Genomic DNA, 12,556 nt, shown 5'->3' with positions numbered 1-12,556 from the left:
ATAGAGTTCCAGGATTTTGGATAGGAATGACAATATATTTCCAAGATAGGACAGAGTGTAACTTGATTGGAAACCTGCTTCTGCTTCCAAGAAGGTGGAAGTCACAGGTTTGAAAAGTACTGTTGGAGTAGTTCAAATGAGTAAATGCAGTATACTTGTAGACGATATGCACTGTGAAGATCTGTGTTCTGGTGATGACAGCTAATAAGAATCAGGTTTATTAGCACAGACATATGTTATGAATTCTGTACTTCATGGCAGTAGTACAGGCAAAACATAAAACTGCTCGGTCCTGTTCACCCTGTACACATCAGACTTCCAATATGACTTGGAGTCCTGCCATGTGCAGAAGTTCGCTGATGACACGGCCATAGTGGGGTGTGTCAGGAATGGACAGGAGGAAGAGTATAGGAAACTGATACAGGACTTTGTGATATGGTGCAACTCAAACTACCTGCGTCTCAATATCACCAAGACCAAGGAGATGGTGGTGGACTTTAGGAGATCTAGGCCTCATATGGAGCCAGTGATCATTAATGGAGAATGTGTGGAGCAGGTTAAGACCTACAAGTGTCTGGGAGTACAGTTAGACGAGAAGCTAGACTGGACTGCCAACACAGATGCCTTGTGCAGGAAGGCACAGAGTCGACTGTACTTCCTTAGAAGGTTGGCATCATTCAATGTTTGTAGTGAGATGCTGAAGATGTTCTATAGGTCAGTTGTGGAGAGCGCCCTCTTCTTTGTGGTGGCGTGTTGGGGAGGCAGCATTAAGAAGAGGGACGCCTCACGTCTTAATAAGCTGGTAAGGAAGGCGGGCTCTGTCGTGGGCAAAGTACTGGAGAGTATAACATCGGTAGCAGAGCGAAGGGCGCTGAGTAGGCTACGGTCAATTATGGAAAACCCTGAACATCCTCTACATAGCACCATCCAGAAACAGAGAAGCAGTTTCAGCGACAGGTTGCTATCGATGCAATGCTCCTCAGACAGGATGAAGAGATCAATACTCCCCAATGCCATTCGGCTTTACAATTCAACCGCCAGGAGTAAGATACGTTAAAGTGCCAGGGTTAGGACTCAATGTATTTAAGTAAACTACTTAAGAACTTTTTAAAAGCTATTATTAATGCTTTTTGAGAGGGTGATTTTAGATGCATATCATATTTTTACTGAGTTAAGTATTGTATGTAATTAGTTTTGCTACAATAAGTGTATGGGACATTGGAAAAAATGCTGAATTTCCCCATGGGGATGAATAAAGTATCTATCTATCTATCTATCTATCTATCAAGTCAGCATGATTTTGTTCCATTTTTGCACTTCTTATTTAATAGTATGTAATATATACAGTACAGTGCAAAAGTCTTAGGCACATATATATAGGTAAGGTGTACGGGAGTAATTTTATGTATTGCACTGTACTAATGCCCACTCTCCAAAAAAAAACAAATTTCATGGCATATGTGAGTGAAGATAAACCTGATTCTGAACTGGGCCTCTCTTGTGGACTGAGAGTGGGGAGGGTACAGGGAGAGCGGGATCATGGTTGGAAAAGGGAAGGGAGAGGGGTGGGAGAAGCAACAGAAAGACATTCTATAATGATCAATAAACCAGTTGTTTGGAATCAAATGACCCTGCCTGGTGTCTCAGGGCTGGGTGGGTCTGCACCCATGCCATTCCCTGCCCCTGACACACCTTCTCTGCCACTTATCCCACAGCACTCCACCCTCGCCATTCCCAACACCCTTTGCTCCTACCAGATTTACAAACTCGCTCTCTGCTCCAGGTTGACAAATTCACTACTGGAAAAACATCGTAGACACCCTAGCTATATACATGTCCCTAAGACTTTGGCACAGAACTGTATATTAATATATTTCTTATTATAATTATTTTTTATGTATTGCACTGTACAGCTGCCACAAAACAACAAACTTCATGACATATACCAGTGATAAACCAGATTCTGATTCTGATGTGAGCGTGCAATTAAGCAGACCTGCAAAACCATAAGTCACTGGGAATTAAGGGAAACATTCCATGGTTAGAGTCACAGCTGAAACAAAGGAATATGACTATGGATGGTGATTCATCAACTTTTCATGATTTACTCTCAAAAGTATCAAATTCAACTTCACTGAGCTTAAAAACAATGGTAAAGCTCTTTGATACTGATTTCTTTATACCAGCTACCAGAAAATTAGGTTCACTTCCACAACAGTTCAATATCCTCAATAATAAAGGATTCTAAGGTGCATTGAAACACAAGGTGATTTGAAATGTGTTAATTTTTTAAATGCATTCACTAAATAAACAAGTGCTCCCCTCTCCATTCCCCAACATCCCGTCACTCATTATGCATATCTCATTGATAAAGCCAGGCAAGAATGATTTAAGATTTTAATTAATATAAATCACAAAACAATAGCAAAATGGAAATACAGTAAATATTGATATGAACAAAACCTTCTTGTGTTTTCCTGTTATATTAGCCTTCAGTCTGGTCTTGCTAGACCTAATACTTCCACATGGTGTCCCTGTGGAAGGCTGCCCTTAACCAGTTGACTGTAGGCAGCTCTGGGCCGGCTGGTGACTGCTGCAACTTAGAATATATTGGAAGAGAATAGTGCATTCCAGCTCCACAATGCCCGTGGAACTCTCCTGGCTTACGACAGACCATGTATTTGCTGTGACCATGATCACATAGTGACTATCAAAGCCTCCAGACCCATACCATCACAAATGATGAAAAGAAGCTATTCTCAGGGATCAGCCTTATTCTTGGAAAGTAATAGCTTTCATCCATGTGGCAAGTGGAGCTCTGACCGAAGCAGTGTGAAACTCTACCAATGCTTGTGGAATCAGAGACCTGCTTCATTTGCTGCTCCAGGACAGGCTGGAAGCAGACATCTCCATGCTCCTTCACATCTCTTGCAGCTTGTCAGGGATACCAGACAGTGTGTCAAGCATTTCCACGTGCATCCTCAGCAATCAGGGTAGCACAGTGTTATAGTGATTGGTGTAACTTTATTCCAGCGTTGGTGACCTGGGTTCAATTCCACTGCTGTCTGTAAGGAGTGTGTACGTTCTCCCTGTAAGCACGTGGGTTTCGTCCAAGTGCTCTGCATTCCCTCATTCCAAAGGCATATAGGTTAGGGTTAGTAAGTTGTGGACATGCTATGATGCCACTGGAAGCATGGCAACACTTGTGGACTGGTCCCAGCACAAGGCAAAAACGATGCATTTCACTGTATGCTCCTATGTTTGTGTGACAAATAAAGCTAATCTCTATCTTTCCCAAAGACGTACAGGTTAGTAGGTTAATTCGCCACATGGTTGTAATTGTGCGGCGTGAGCCTGTTACTGTGTTGTATCTCTAAATAATAACAACATAAAAAGCTTTCCCATGCAAACTTAATTGAGTCCCTTAACTGAGTCCTCTAATTCAGAACTGAAATATGACCTCTTCCTCTCTCTCCTAGCATCTGGCATACCAGTTCCCCATGCCTCTTGTTTAACCATAGCTTGGTAATACTTGGTGCCTTGATGTGCTTCTAGCTGTTTAACCTCTGCAGTACTATTAGTGAGTAAAAAGTGAGCTGGCAGTGGGAGGGGTGTATATGGGCTTAAATTCAATGACATAACCTATTTCGCTCTGCCTCTTCCTTTGGAGTGGAAGTTCTGTCTGGGATGGCTGGTATGTCCTATAACATTGCAAAGATAAGGAAGAAAAGTAGAGCTTAATGCCATTATGTAGCTTGGCCAATATATACAGAAATACACAAAGGCTATTCATCACCATGATAGAAGGAAGCATGGCAAAGATCAGTAGATAATTACATCTGCAAGTCACTTCAGCTCCAAAAGAGGATGTGACACTTTTGAGGCCACACTCATGGCCTCAGTGTGTTTAGGAGTTAGAACCCTCCTCCGTGCTGGTGATCTGAAAATGAAAGGCATGTGCTGCAAAATAATCCATCCTAGGCAAGGACCAAGGGTGACGTAGAAGAGATTTCAAAGCACTGTACTAACATGGCTGTATTAATTGCATTCTTCAGTTGCTGTAGGACTTTGACTGCATGCGTGTGTGAGAGAGAGAAAGAGAGGTGTTGCACCCCAAACAGTGTTACCAGCGGAGCTTCGTGTTTCAAGACTATATTTGTGAGCTACCATTCCAAGCATCAGAGAATGATGCATCTTTAGAGGCCTCTGTACTTCTTTCTGCATTGTCCTTAATACCTTGGCACCATGGCAATCCTCTTCTCAGGCAATCTCTGCAGCTACTTTGTGTACCGTAGTCATCAGTTCACCTGCAGCAGATCCATTCTTAGTGTTGAAAGGTGACATGATGGGAGTCCTCACTGTTTGGTCACAGTTCTTTAACAACAGAACAACATCAATTGTCATAGCTTGGTTCAGCAGGTGGACACTTTGAGCCACTAATGATTGTGTTTTGTAGCTTCATAAGACAACAGTAGCAGTCGACACTAGCTTTTCATACCAATCACAATCCAGCATAGATGAGCATGAGCAGCTAGGTGTCAGTCACTTAGCTAAGATTATTAGTCCTATTTAGGTGCAGTCCAATTTCTTGACAGTCATTTCCTCATTTCTATCCCAACTTCCCAATTCTTTCTGTTCAGAGACTGCTTTCTGTTGTTTCTATATGCCTGTGTCAATGCCTTTTCTGTGATAACATTCAGTTCTTCTGCAATTTCAGTAAATTGCCAAACTTCTGCAAATTATTTGTTGCACAAGGTGCCACCCCTGCGACCACAGCAGCTATTTAAGAAGTTGCAGTCTCTGCTGCAAGATGGAGACTTCTTGTTGAGGGACACCCAAAGTTCACAGATGCTGTGTGAAATCATCATGGTTGGAGAAAAAGGGGTACAATAACCTTTCTCCATCACATGGTGCCTTCTCCCATCCCACCCTCCTTCCTTCCCTCAAACTCCCACCTCTTCAACTCATTTTGGAATATAATTGATCCGACCAAGTTTGGCAAAGTTTGACAGGCATAGCTCAGAGGGAAAGTAGCGATACCAAGACTTACCAAAACAGCTTGATAATGCAAAAGATGGACCACAAATGAAAGGTGGCATGATGAGAATCCCTACAGTTTAGTGAGCATTTTAGTCACCCTAATTGTACAGAATGCAAAAAGGGGTGATTTATGCAGAGGAGATACTATTTGATGAAATTCTGTGTTAGATACTTCTGTATTCATTGCCAATTACCTTTTACTCACCTCCCATCCGGTAGGCGCTACAGGAGCCTCCGCTCCCACACCAGCAGGCTCAGGACGAGCTTCTTCCCTGAGGCTGTAACCCTGCTGAACATCACATCACAGCGCTAAGCAGTATTGCACCCATATTGGACTGTCTCAGTACTTTTATATTAGTGTGCTGTAGCACTTTCTTTTTATTCACAGTTATTTTGTAAATAACACTATTCTCTGCACTTCTATTAGATGCTAATTGCATTTCATTGGCTTTGTATCTGTACTTGGCACAATGACAACAAAGTTGAACCTAACCTAATCTAATCTAATTATTTGGTGAAATGGTTGAAAATCACAGGCAGTGCCCACATTTCCTACACTTTATTATTTTTCCGCTGCCATAAAAAGCATTCAGACAATCCATCTAGATATGACAGCTAATGAAGGGTGTAGGCCTGAAACGCCAGCTCTTTATTCCTCTGCTTAGATGCTGCCAGTGTGTTACTCTGGAAATGACCGCTATTTCACTGAAATCTTTTAAAGTGGTCACAAATTCGATCAATAACATAAAAATGAACGTGTCAGTACAAGAAAAAACACACAGGAAGCCATCTAATTTTATACTGTTTTTCAGGCAAACATAACACTGGATGAGTTGCAGAATTAGTTCTGCTACTTAGACCTACATAATTGAAATATTATTTGCATGTTTGCAGTGCAAGATTATAAGTAATAAAAGACAGCATATATTTGCTTGAGGAGGATACAATTATGTCTCATCTTGATTCCCACTGAAGAGGGCACATCATTTTGGTATCAGGGAAAGGTGGAGCTGCAATCAAATCTTTATGTGACAGGTGGTTGCAATATTTCAATGTTTACTTTCTTTAATCACCTGCTGACATATAACTTTAGAATTGTCATAAGGTTATGAAAACTACTTTGTGGTATAAAAGGAGAGCTGAACGTGTACAATCTGATGTTGGTAATGGATATTATTTTAGCTAAAAGAGGCATTAGACTCCTTACATTAAAACCAATAGAGCCTGCACTCAATTCTCACCATTTAGGTTTGCTGCATTTGAGAGAGCATAAAATGGGAGGTGGAATGAGGTAGAGGCAATACAAAGTAAAATTAAGATTGAAGTAGCATGCAAAATGAAAGATCCAGAAATGTCAAACAAGAAAATTGTTGCACTTTCAAGGCAAATAACGGTAATTCCTTTACAGTCATTCAAAAGTACTTACTGAGCATTTCTAATGACAGATGATATATCTGATATTGAAAATTTTTTAAAATAGTAATATTATATTTGTAATGGGTTGTTGTATCATATGAAACCTATGATGCGCTAAGCAACACACAAAACGCTGGAGAAACTCGGCAGGCCAGGCAGCATCTATGGAAAAGAGTACAGTCAACGTTTCAACCCGAACCCTTCGGCTGTAGTATGGAGCCCCGCTTTAGGGTCTCAGCCCAAAAGGTCAACTGTACTCTTTTCCATTGATGCTGCCTGGCCTTCAGAGTTCCTCCAGCATTCTGTGTGTGTTATTGCATACTTTCTCTTGTTTGTGATGTGCAAAGCACATTCTCTTGGGGAATCCCTGTGATAATACTGATAATAATGATATGATGCAACATTCATTTATTTAATATGATGAACTGCATGCACTAACTTCAAAAAACAACAAACTCAGGTCAAGTATGCTGCTATATACAAAAGGTTGGTCTGATAGAACAGGGCTAGCCGAAACATTTTGTTGATAAAACTGAGGAAAGAGTCAGGGATATTTAATAACAATTACAAGCAAGACTGAAATGATTAGAATAGAATAACATAAGAGCTACTTCTCCAATTTGTTGTTGAAATATGACAAAATTACCTAGTTTTTGAAATGGAAGCTTATAACAAAAGAAAAACAGGAACTTAAGTGAACAGACAGCAGGTTATTGTGATTAGGATGTTGTAACAGCTTCTTGTTCATGGCAAGGTCTATGAGCTTTGACTTAAACGACAGTAAGGGTATTGGTCTATAGTTATCAAGATTGGACTTTAGTTTCTTTTAGATAAGCATAAAATTTGTTTCTTTTTATCTGAGCAGGACAGTTTTCACTGCCAGAAATATTTACTTACATGCCCTTGCAAAATAGTTAGCTTCCTTGATGGTTTTTTTTTTTGAGAGAATTAATTGTAGCATTGGAAGTTATATTTCTTGGAGAATGCAGATATTAAGAGATGTTTGCTGATCTCAATTCAAAGAAAATGGATCTGTACCTAATTTAGCCTTTGGGCCCTCTCCTGGAGTTTCAGTCAATTTAAATTTAAAGAACCAATGGGGGAGAAGTTCATCCTCAGTCGCTGTATCAGTGCACGATGTGTTGTAATTGCATGATGCAGGCTGCCTATGAATTCTGGATCCATTGATGAGCATAGTCAGTGATAGCAATGGCAAATGTGTGGGAACAAGCTCTTGCCTCCTAGCTCACCAGCTTGAAGGAAAGAGTGCTGACAATTATTGGTGCAGGTGTAACAGAGTCTGTGACCAGTTGTGACACAAAGTGCATTGAAAGTGATAATTTGCTATCCCACCCTAACAAACAGAAAGTACTGGAAACACTCAACAACTCGGGCAGCATCCATAGAAAGAAAAACAGAGTTAATATTTCAAGTTGAAGACTTTTTATCGTCACTTGGAAAAGTGAGAAAGATACTGCCTGACCTACTGACCGTTCCCTTATCCTCATTCACATATCACAAATCCCCCTTCCCATAATCTCTTGATTTGCAATCTGTAGATGATATAATCACACACCTCAAACTGAACAGCTCCTCTCATTTTAACAGCATTCATAACTCGACAAGAGCTACTCTCTCAATATCACTGTGGTCACCTATCATCCATTTAGCCCAGAATGATGTCACACATTGCAAGGTAATGTTGTTCCATATCAGCCCATGTCAGCACAAAGCAGTTCATAGTTGGCTTCCTGGCCTCCTTTACTGAAGGCCAATCACCTTCAACCAGCATGACTGCCGCAGTGCATACAACAGAAAAGGAAAAGACACAAGGAAACTAGGAACAATGGATTCCAGTTAATTGGGACAGCTACTTAGTTGGGACAACCCTTAAAGAACAAAAACTAATTAAGAAAATAGCTGGATTTCCTTAATTTATTTGGGGCACTGTGCCATTTAATCGGGGCAGGAGATGCTTGCAGTTTCTAACTACTGTCAGTTCCGTGCACTTGCGTGGCCATTAGACATTACACCATACTTAGAATGAACAATTTTTAAATAACGTCAGTTGCATGTGCTTGTGTTCAAAAAACAGTGATTTTTGTCACTGTAAGTTGGTAAGAACTAAGCCATGAGACAATTCAGAACTATTTTGCTCACTGCTGTTTCAAGCATTTGGGCTTGGAGATGCCAGAAACAGTCAGGAGTGAAAATGAAATGATTTTACTACTTCAATAAGTTAAGAACTACAAAAAATTTGAAGGTATCACCAATCATCTTGAATGTTACAATGGAGATGAAAACAGTCAATTATCTGTACTTGGGGTTTGCACTGATTTTATTCATTTACAGTCAATCAAAAGAACGCAGCAATGTAAATTCCTCTGTTGAATACAATTCACAAGGAATACACAATTTTATAATACTGTAGTAGTATTAATAGTGATCCAATTTGTTCTGCATTTCATTTAAATGCATAATTTGTTACCCAGTTAAATGGTAGTTTGTCTTTTTTTATACCTTTTTAACTATTCTATGAAACTTCAGCTAATTGATACAGTCACTTAATTGGGCCAAAATGTACGATGTGTCCCAATTAACCAGAAACCACTGTATATGCAAGGCTGATTAGTTGACAATTTTATCTCCAGTAGATGTACAAAAGTATTTAAAATTTTTGATTTGGTTTAGCTTACTGATAATCAGTTTTGGTTATGCAGATTTTGAGCAATCAAAAGCAGAGGAAAGGTTAGATGTGCACTTTGCAATGGAACTGCTTTTGTCTGTGTGTGTATTGTTCTGGATTTCCAGCATCTGCACAATCTCTTATGCTTAAGCTTGTTTCTCTTCATTAATTTGTGGGATACGGATAGTATTCTGTAATGAAAATCCTTAATACCTCTTGAGAAGTTCAAGTTTAATTGTCATTTAACCGTACATGAATACAGCCAAACGAAACAGCATTACTCCGGGACCAAGGTGCAAAACACAGTACCAACAGTCATACACAGCATAAGGCACAGTTAGCACATATAACACAGCAGTAAAATACAGTCACACAAAAAAAGTGAGAAGTCACCTTCTCTATCTCTCAGAAGGCATTTCACAGGACTGTATAGTGGGGGGAGGGGTTGCAGAACTTTGAGCCTTCCGCAAGTGTTTTGGTGCAGGTACATTTTCAAGACAGGATGGTATGTAGATCCAATTTGCCACCAATGATGTACGCTTGCAATTGCTGTTTTCGTACTTCTAGATAGTAGTTGTTGTAGAATTTCCAGAAACTGTTGCAAAAGCTTTAATGACTTCTGTTTTTTCTGGTTTTCATTATGGTACATGCTGCAACAAACTACGCTGATACTGTAGGGAGTTAACATTCAAGGGGATGGGTGGGGTGCCTATTAAGCAAGCTGTTTTGCTGAAGATCAAGTCAATTTTTCAGTGTTGGCAGAGTTGCATTTATTCAGGCAAATTGAGAATTTCCATCTCACTCCTCCAATGTTTTCTGGTTGTTTTAAAATTTTTGGGATGTCAGGAGTTGAGCCTGACAATTTAGAATACACCATCTCTATTAAGCTCTTGCACCCTAAGCCTGAATGAAAACCTTTTCCCTTCTGCTTGCAACATATACAAAATGCTGGAGGACCTCAGCAGGCCAGATAGCATCTGTGGAAAAGAGTACACAGTTGATGTTTTTCCATAGACTCTTTTCCATAGATGCTGCCTGTGTTTTGTGTGTGTTGCTTGGACTTCCAGCTCTGCAGAATTTATCTTATCTGTGATTTTCCTTTTCTTTCTCTGCTTTCTGTTGTGACATCATTAGTAAAGATTATGTAAGATACAACAGCAATGACAAAGCCAAGAGCTCCTCTCTGAACTGCACTTGTTCCATGTCTGGGAAACTATTTCAGGAGTACCATGATAGTTCTCATTATATTAAGGCATGGGTCCAGAATTTCATTGTAGGAATGATCAAGTTGGACAAGACGCCAGGACCAGACGGGATGTACCCCAGGCTACTGTGGGAAGCCAGAGAGGAGATTGCTGAGCCTCTGGCGATGATCTCTGCGTCATCAATGAGGACGGAAGAGGTTCCAGAGGATTGGAGGGTTGCGGATGTTGTTCCCTTATTCAAGGAAGGGAGTCAAGATAGCCTAGGAAATTTTAGACCAGTGAGTCTTACTTCAGTGGTTGGTAAGTTGATGAAGAAGATCCTGAGAGGCAGGATTTATGAACATTTAGAGAGGCATAACATGATTAGGAATAGTCAGCATGGCTTTGTCAAAGGCAGGTCATGCCTTACAAGCCTGATTGAATTTTTTGAGGATGTGACTAAACACATTGATGAAGGTAGAGCCGTAGATGTAATGCATATGGATTTCAGCAAAGCATTTGATAAGGTACCCCATGCAAGGCTTATTGAGAAAGTAAGGAGGCATGGGATCCAAGGGGACCTTGCTTTGTGGATCCAGAACCGGCTTGCCCACAGAAAGCAAAGAGTGGTTGTAGAAGGGTCATATTCTGAATGGAGGCCGGTGACCAGTGGTGTTCCTCAAGGATCTGTTCTGGGACTCCTACTCTTTGTGAGGGCTGTCAGAGGTTACAGCGGGACATTGATAGGATGCAAAACTGGGCTAAGAAGTGGCAGGTGGAGTTCAACCCAGTGTATGGTTGAAGTGTGAGGTGGTTCATTTTGGCAGGTCAAATATGATGGCAGAATATAGCATTAATGGTAAGACTGCCTAGTGTGGAGGATCAGAGGGATCTTGGGGTCTGTGTCCATAGGACACTCAAAGCTGCTACGCAGGTTGACTCTGTGGTTAAGAAGGCATACGGTGCATTGGCTTTCATCATTCGTGGGATTGAGTTTAAGAGCTGAGAGGTAACGTTGCAGCTATATAGGACCCTGGTCAGACCCCACTTGGAATACTGTGCTCAGTTCTGGTCGCCTCACTATAAGAAGGACGTGGAAACCATAGAAAGGGTGCAGGGGAGATTTACAAGGTTGGTGACTGGATTAGGGAGCATGCCTTATGAGAATAGGTTGAATGAACTCGGCCTTTTCTCCTTGGAGCGACGGAAGATGAGAGGTGACCTGATAGAGGTGTACAAGATGATGAGAGGCATTGATCATGTGGATAGTCAGAGGCTTTTTCCCAGGGATGAAATGGCTAACACGACAGGGCACAGTTTTAAGGTGCTTGGAAGTTTTTTACGCAGAGAGTGGTGAGCGCGTGGAATGGACTGCCGGTGGCAGTGGTGGAGGTGAAAATGATAGGTTCTTTTAAGAGTCTCCTGGATAGGTACATGGAGCTTAGAAAAACAGAGGGCTATGGGTAAGCCTAGGTTATTTCTAAGGTAAGGACATGTTCGGCACAACTTTGTGGGCCGAACAGCCTGTATTGTGCTGTAGGTTTTCTATGTTTCTACGTTTCTATCTGCTCTGGTTGAGCTGGGTAGACAGTCATCAAAACTGGCTCTGCAATTGGACTGACATCATCAGCTGCAGATTCTACATGTGATTGTCATGCATGTGGTACCACTGTATTCAATTGTCTACTCAAGTTGCTAAGTCGAGCAAAAACAAAGGGCTTGCAGCTTACAACAGAACTCCAACAAACTCAGCATTTTAAAGCACTTGGCAGAGTGTATGAATTTTCTGCAAAGGAAACTGTATAAAAGTAAAGAGTAATTAGACTGTAATATAGGCGAGGAAAGTAGCATTGGCTTATCAGGGAATGCCACATATGAGAAAAACTAGGAATATTGTGCTAACACCATTAAAAGTTACGATCATTATTAACATTACTATGAGATGTTAAAAGTGTCAGAATGATAAATGTGAATAAAACGTTCCATACCCGCAAACCACACTAGTGTGTTATTTTGCAAATCTGCATTAACTTCTTTCAATATCCGGCCCATTGCATGGTCCAGCTCTCGTAGACCATCTCCATATGGACCACGTGTAGAGGTGTTAGCAAAATGTGAATTGTACTGTAAAGGAACATGCATATGGGCTGGAGCAAAGTACAAGAAGAATGGATGCATTCTCTCCCTGAGAAAAAACAGAAGAGGAAAGTCAACAGGATCATGAGATAAA

General features: G+C 40.8%; 1 protein-coding gene across 3 annotated transcripts in view; it reads right to left on the bottom strand.

The window, feature by feature from the left end:
• Nucleotides 1-12,556, bottom strand: part of arsg (arylsulfatase G) — a 213,746-nt gene that overhangs the window by 55,043 nt on the left and 146,147 nt on the right. For all 3 annotated transcript variants that reach the window (XM_073026171.1, XM_073026170.1, XM_073026172.1), the window contains exon 7: nucleotides 12,315-12,511. In XM_073026171.1, coding sequence (XP_072882272.1) covers nucleotides 12,315-12,511 — 197 coding nt within the window. The remainder of the gene's footprint in view (nucleotides 1-12,314; nucleotides 12,512-12,556) is intronic.

The sequence above is a fragment of the Hemitrygon akajei genome, chromosome 22 (genome assembly GCF_048418815.1).
Source record: "Hemitrygon akajei chromosome 22, sHemAka1.3, whole genome shotgun sequence".
NCBI lineage: Eukaryota > Metazoa > Chordata > Chondrichthyes > Myliobatiformes > Dasyatidae > Hemitrygon > Hemitrygon akajei.
Note: the sequence above shows the minus strand (reverse complement) of the source record. Positions and strands in the feature narration are given on the sequence as shown.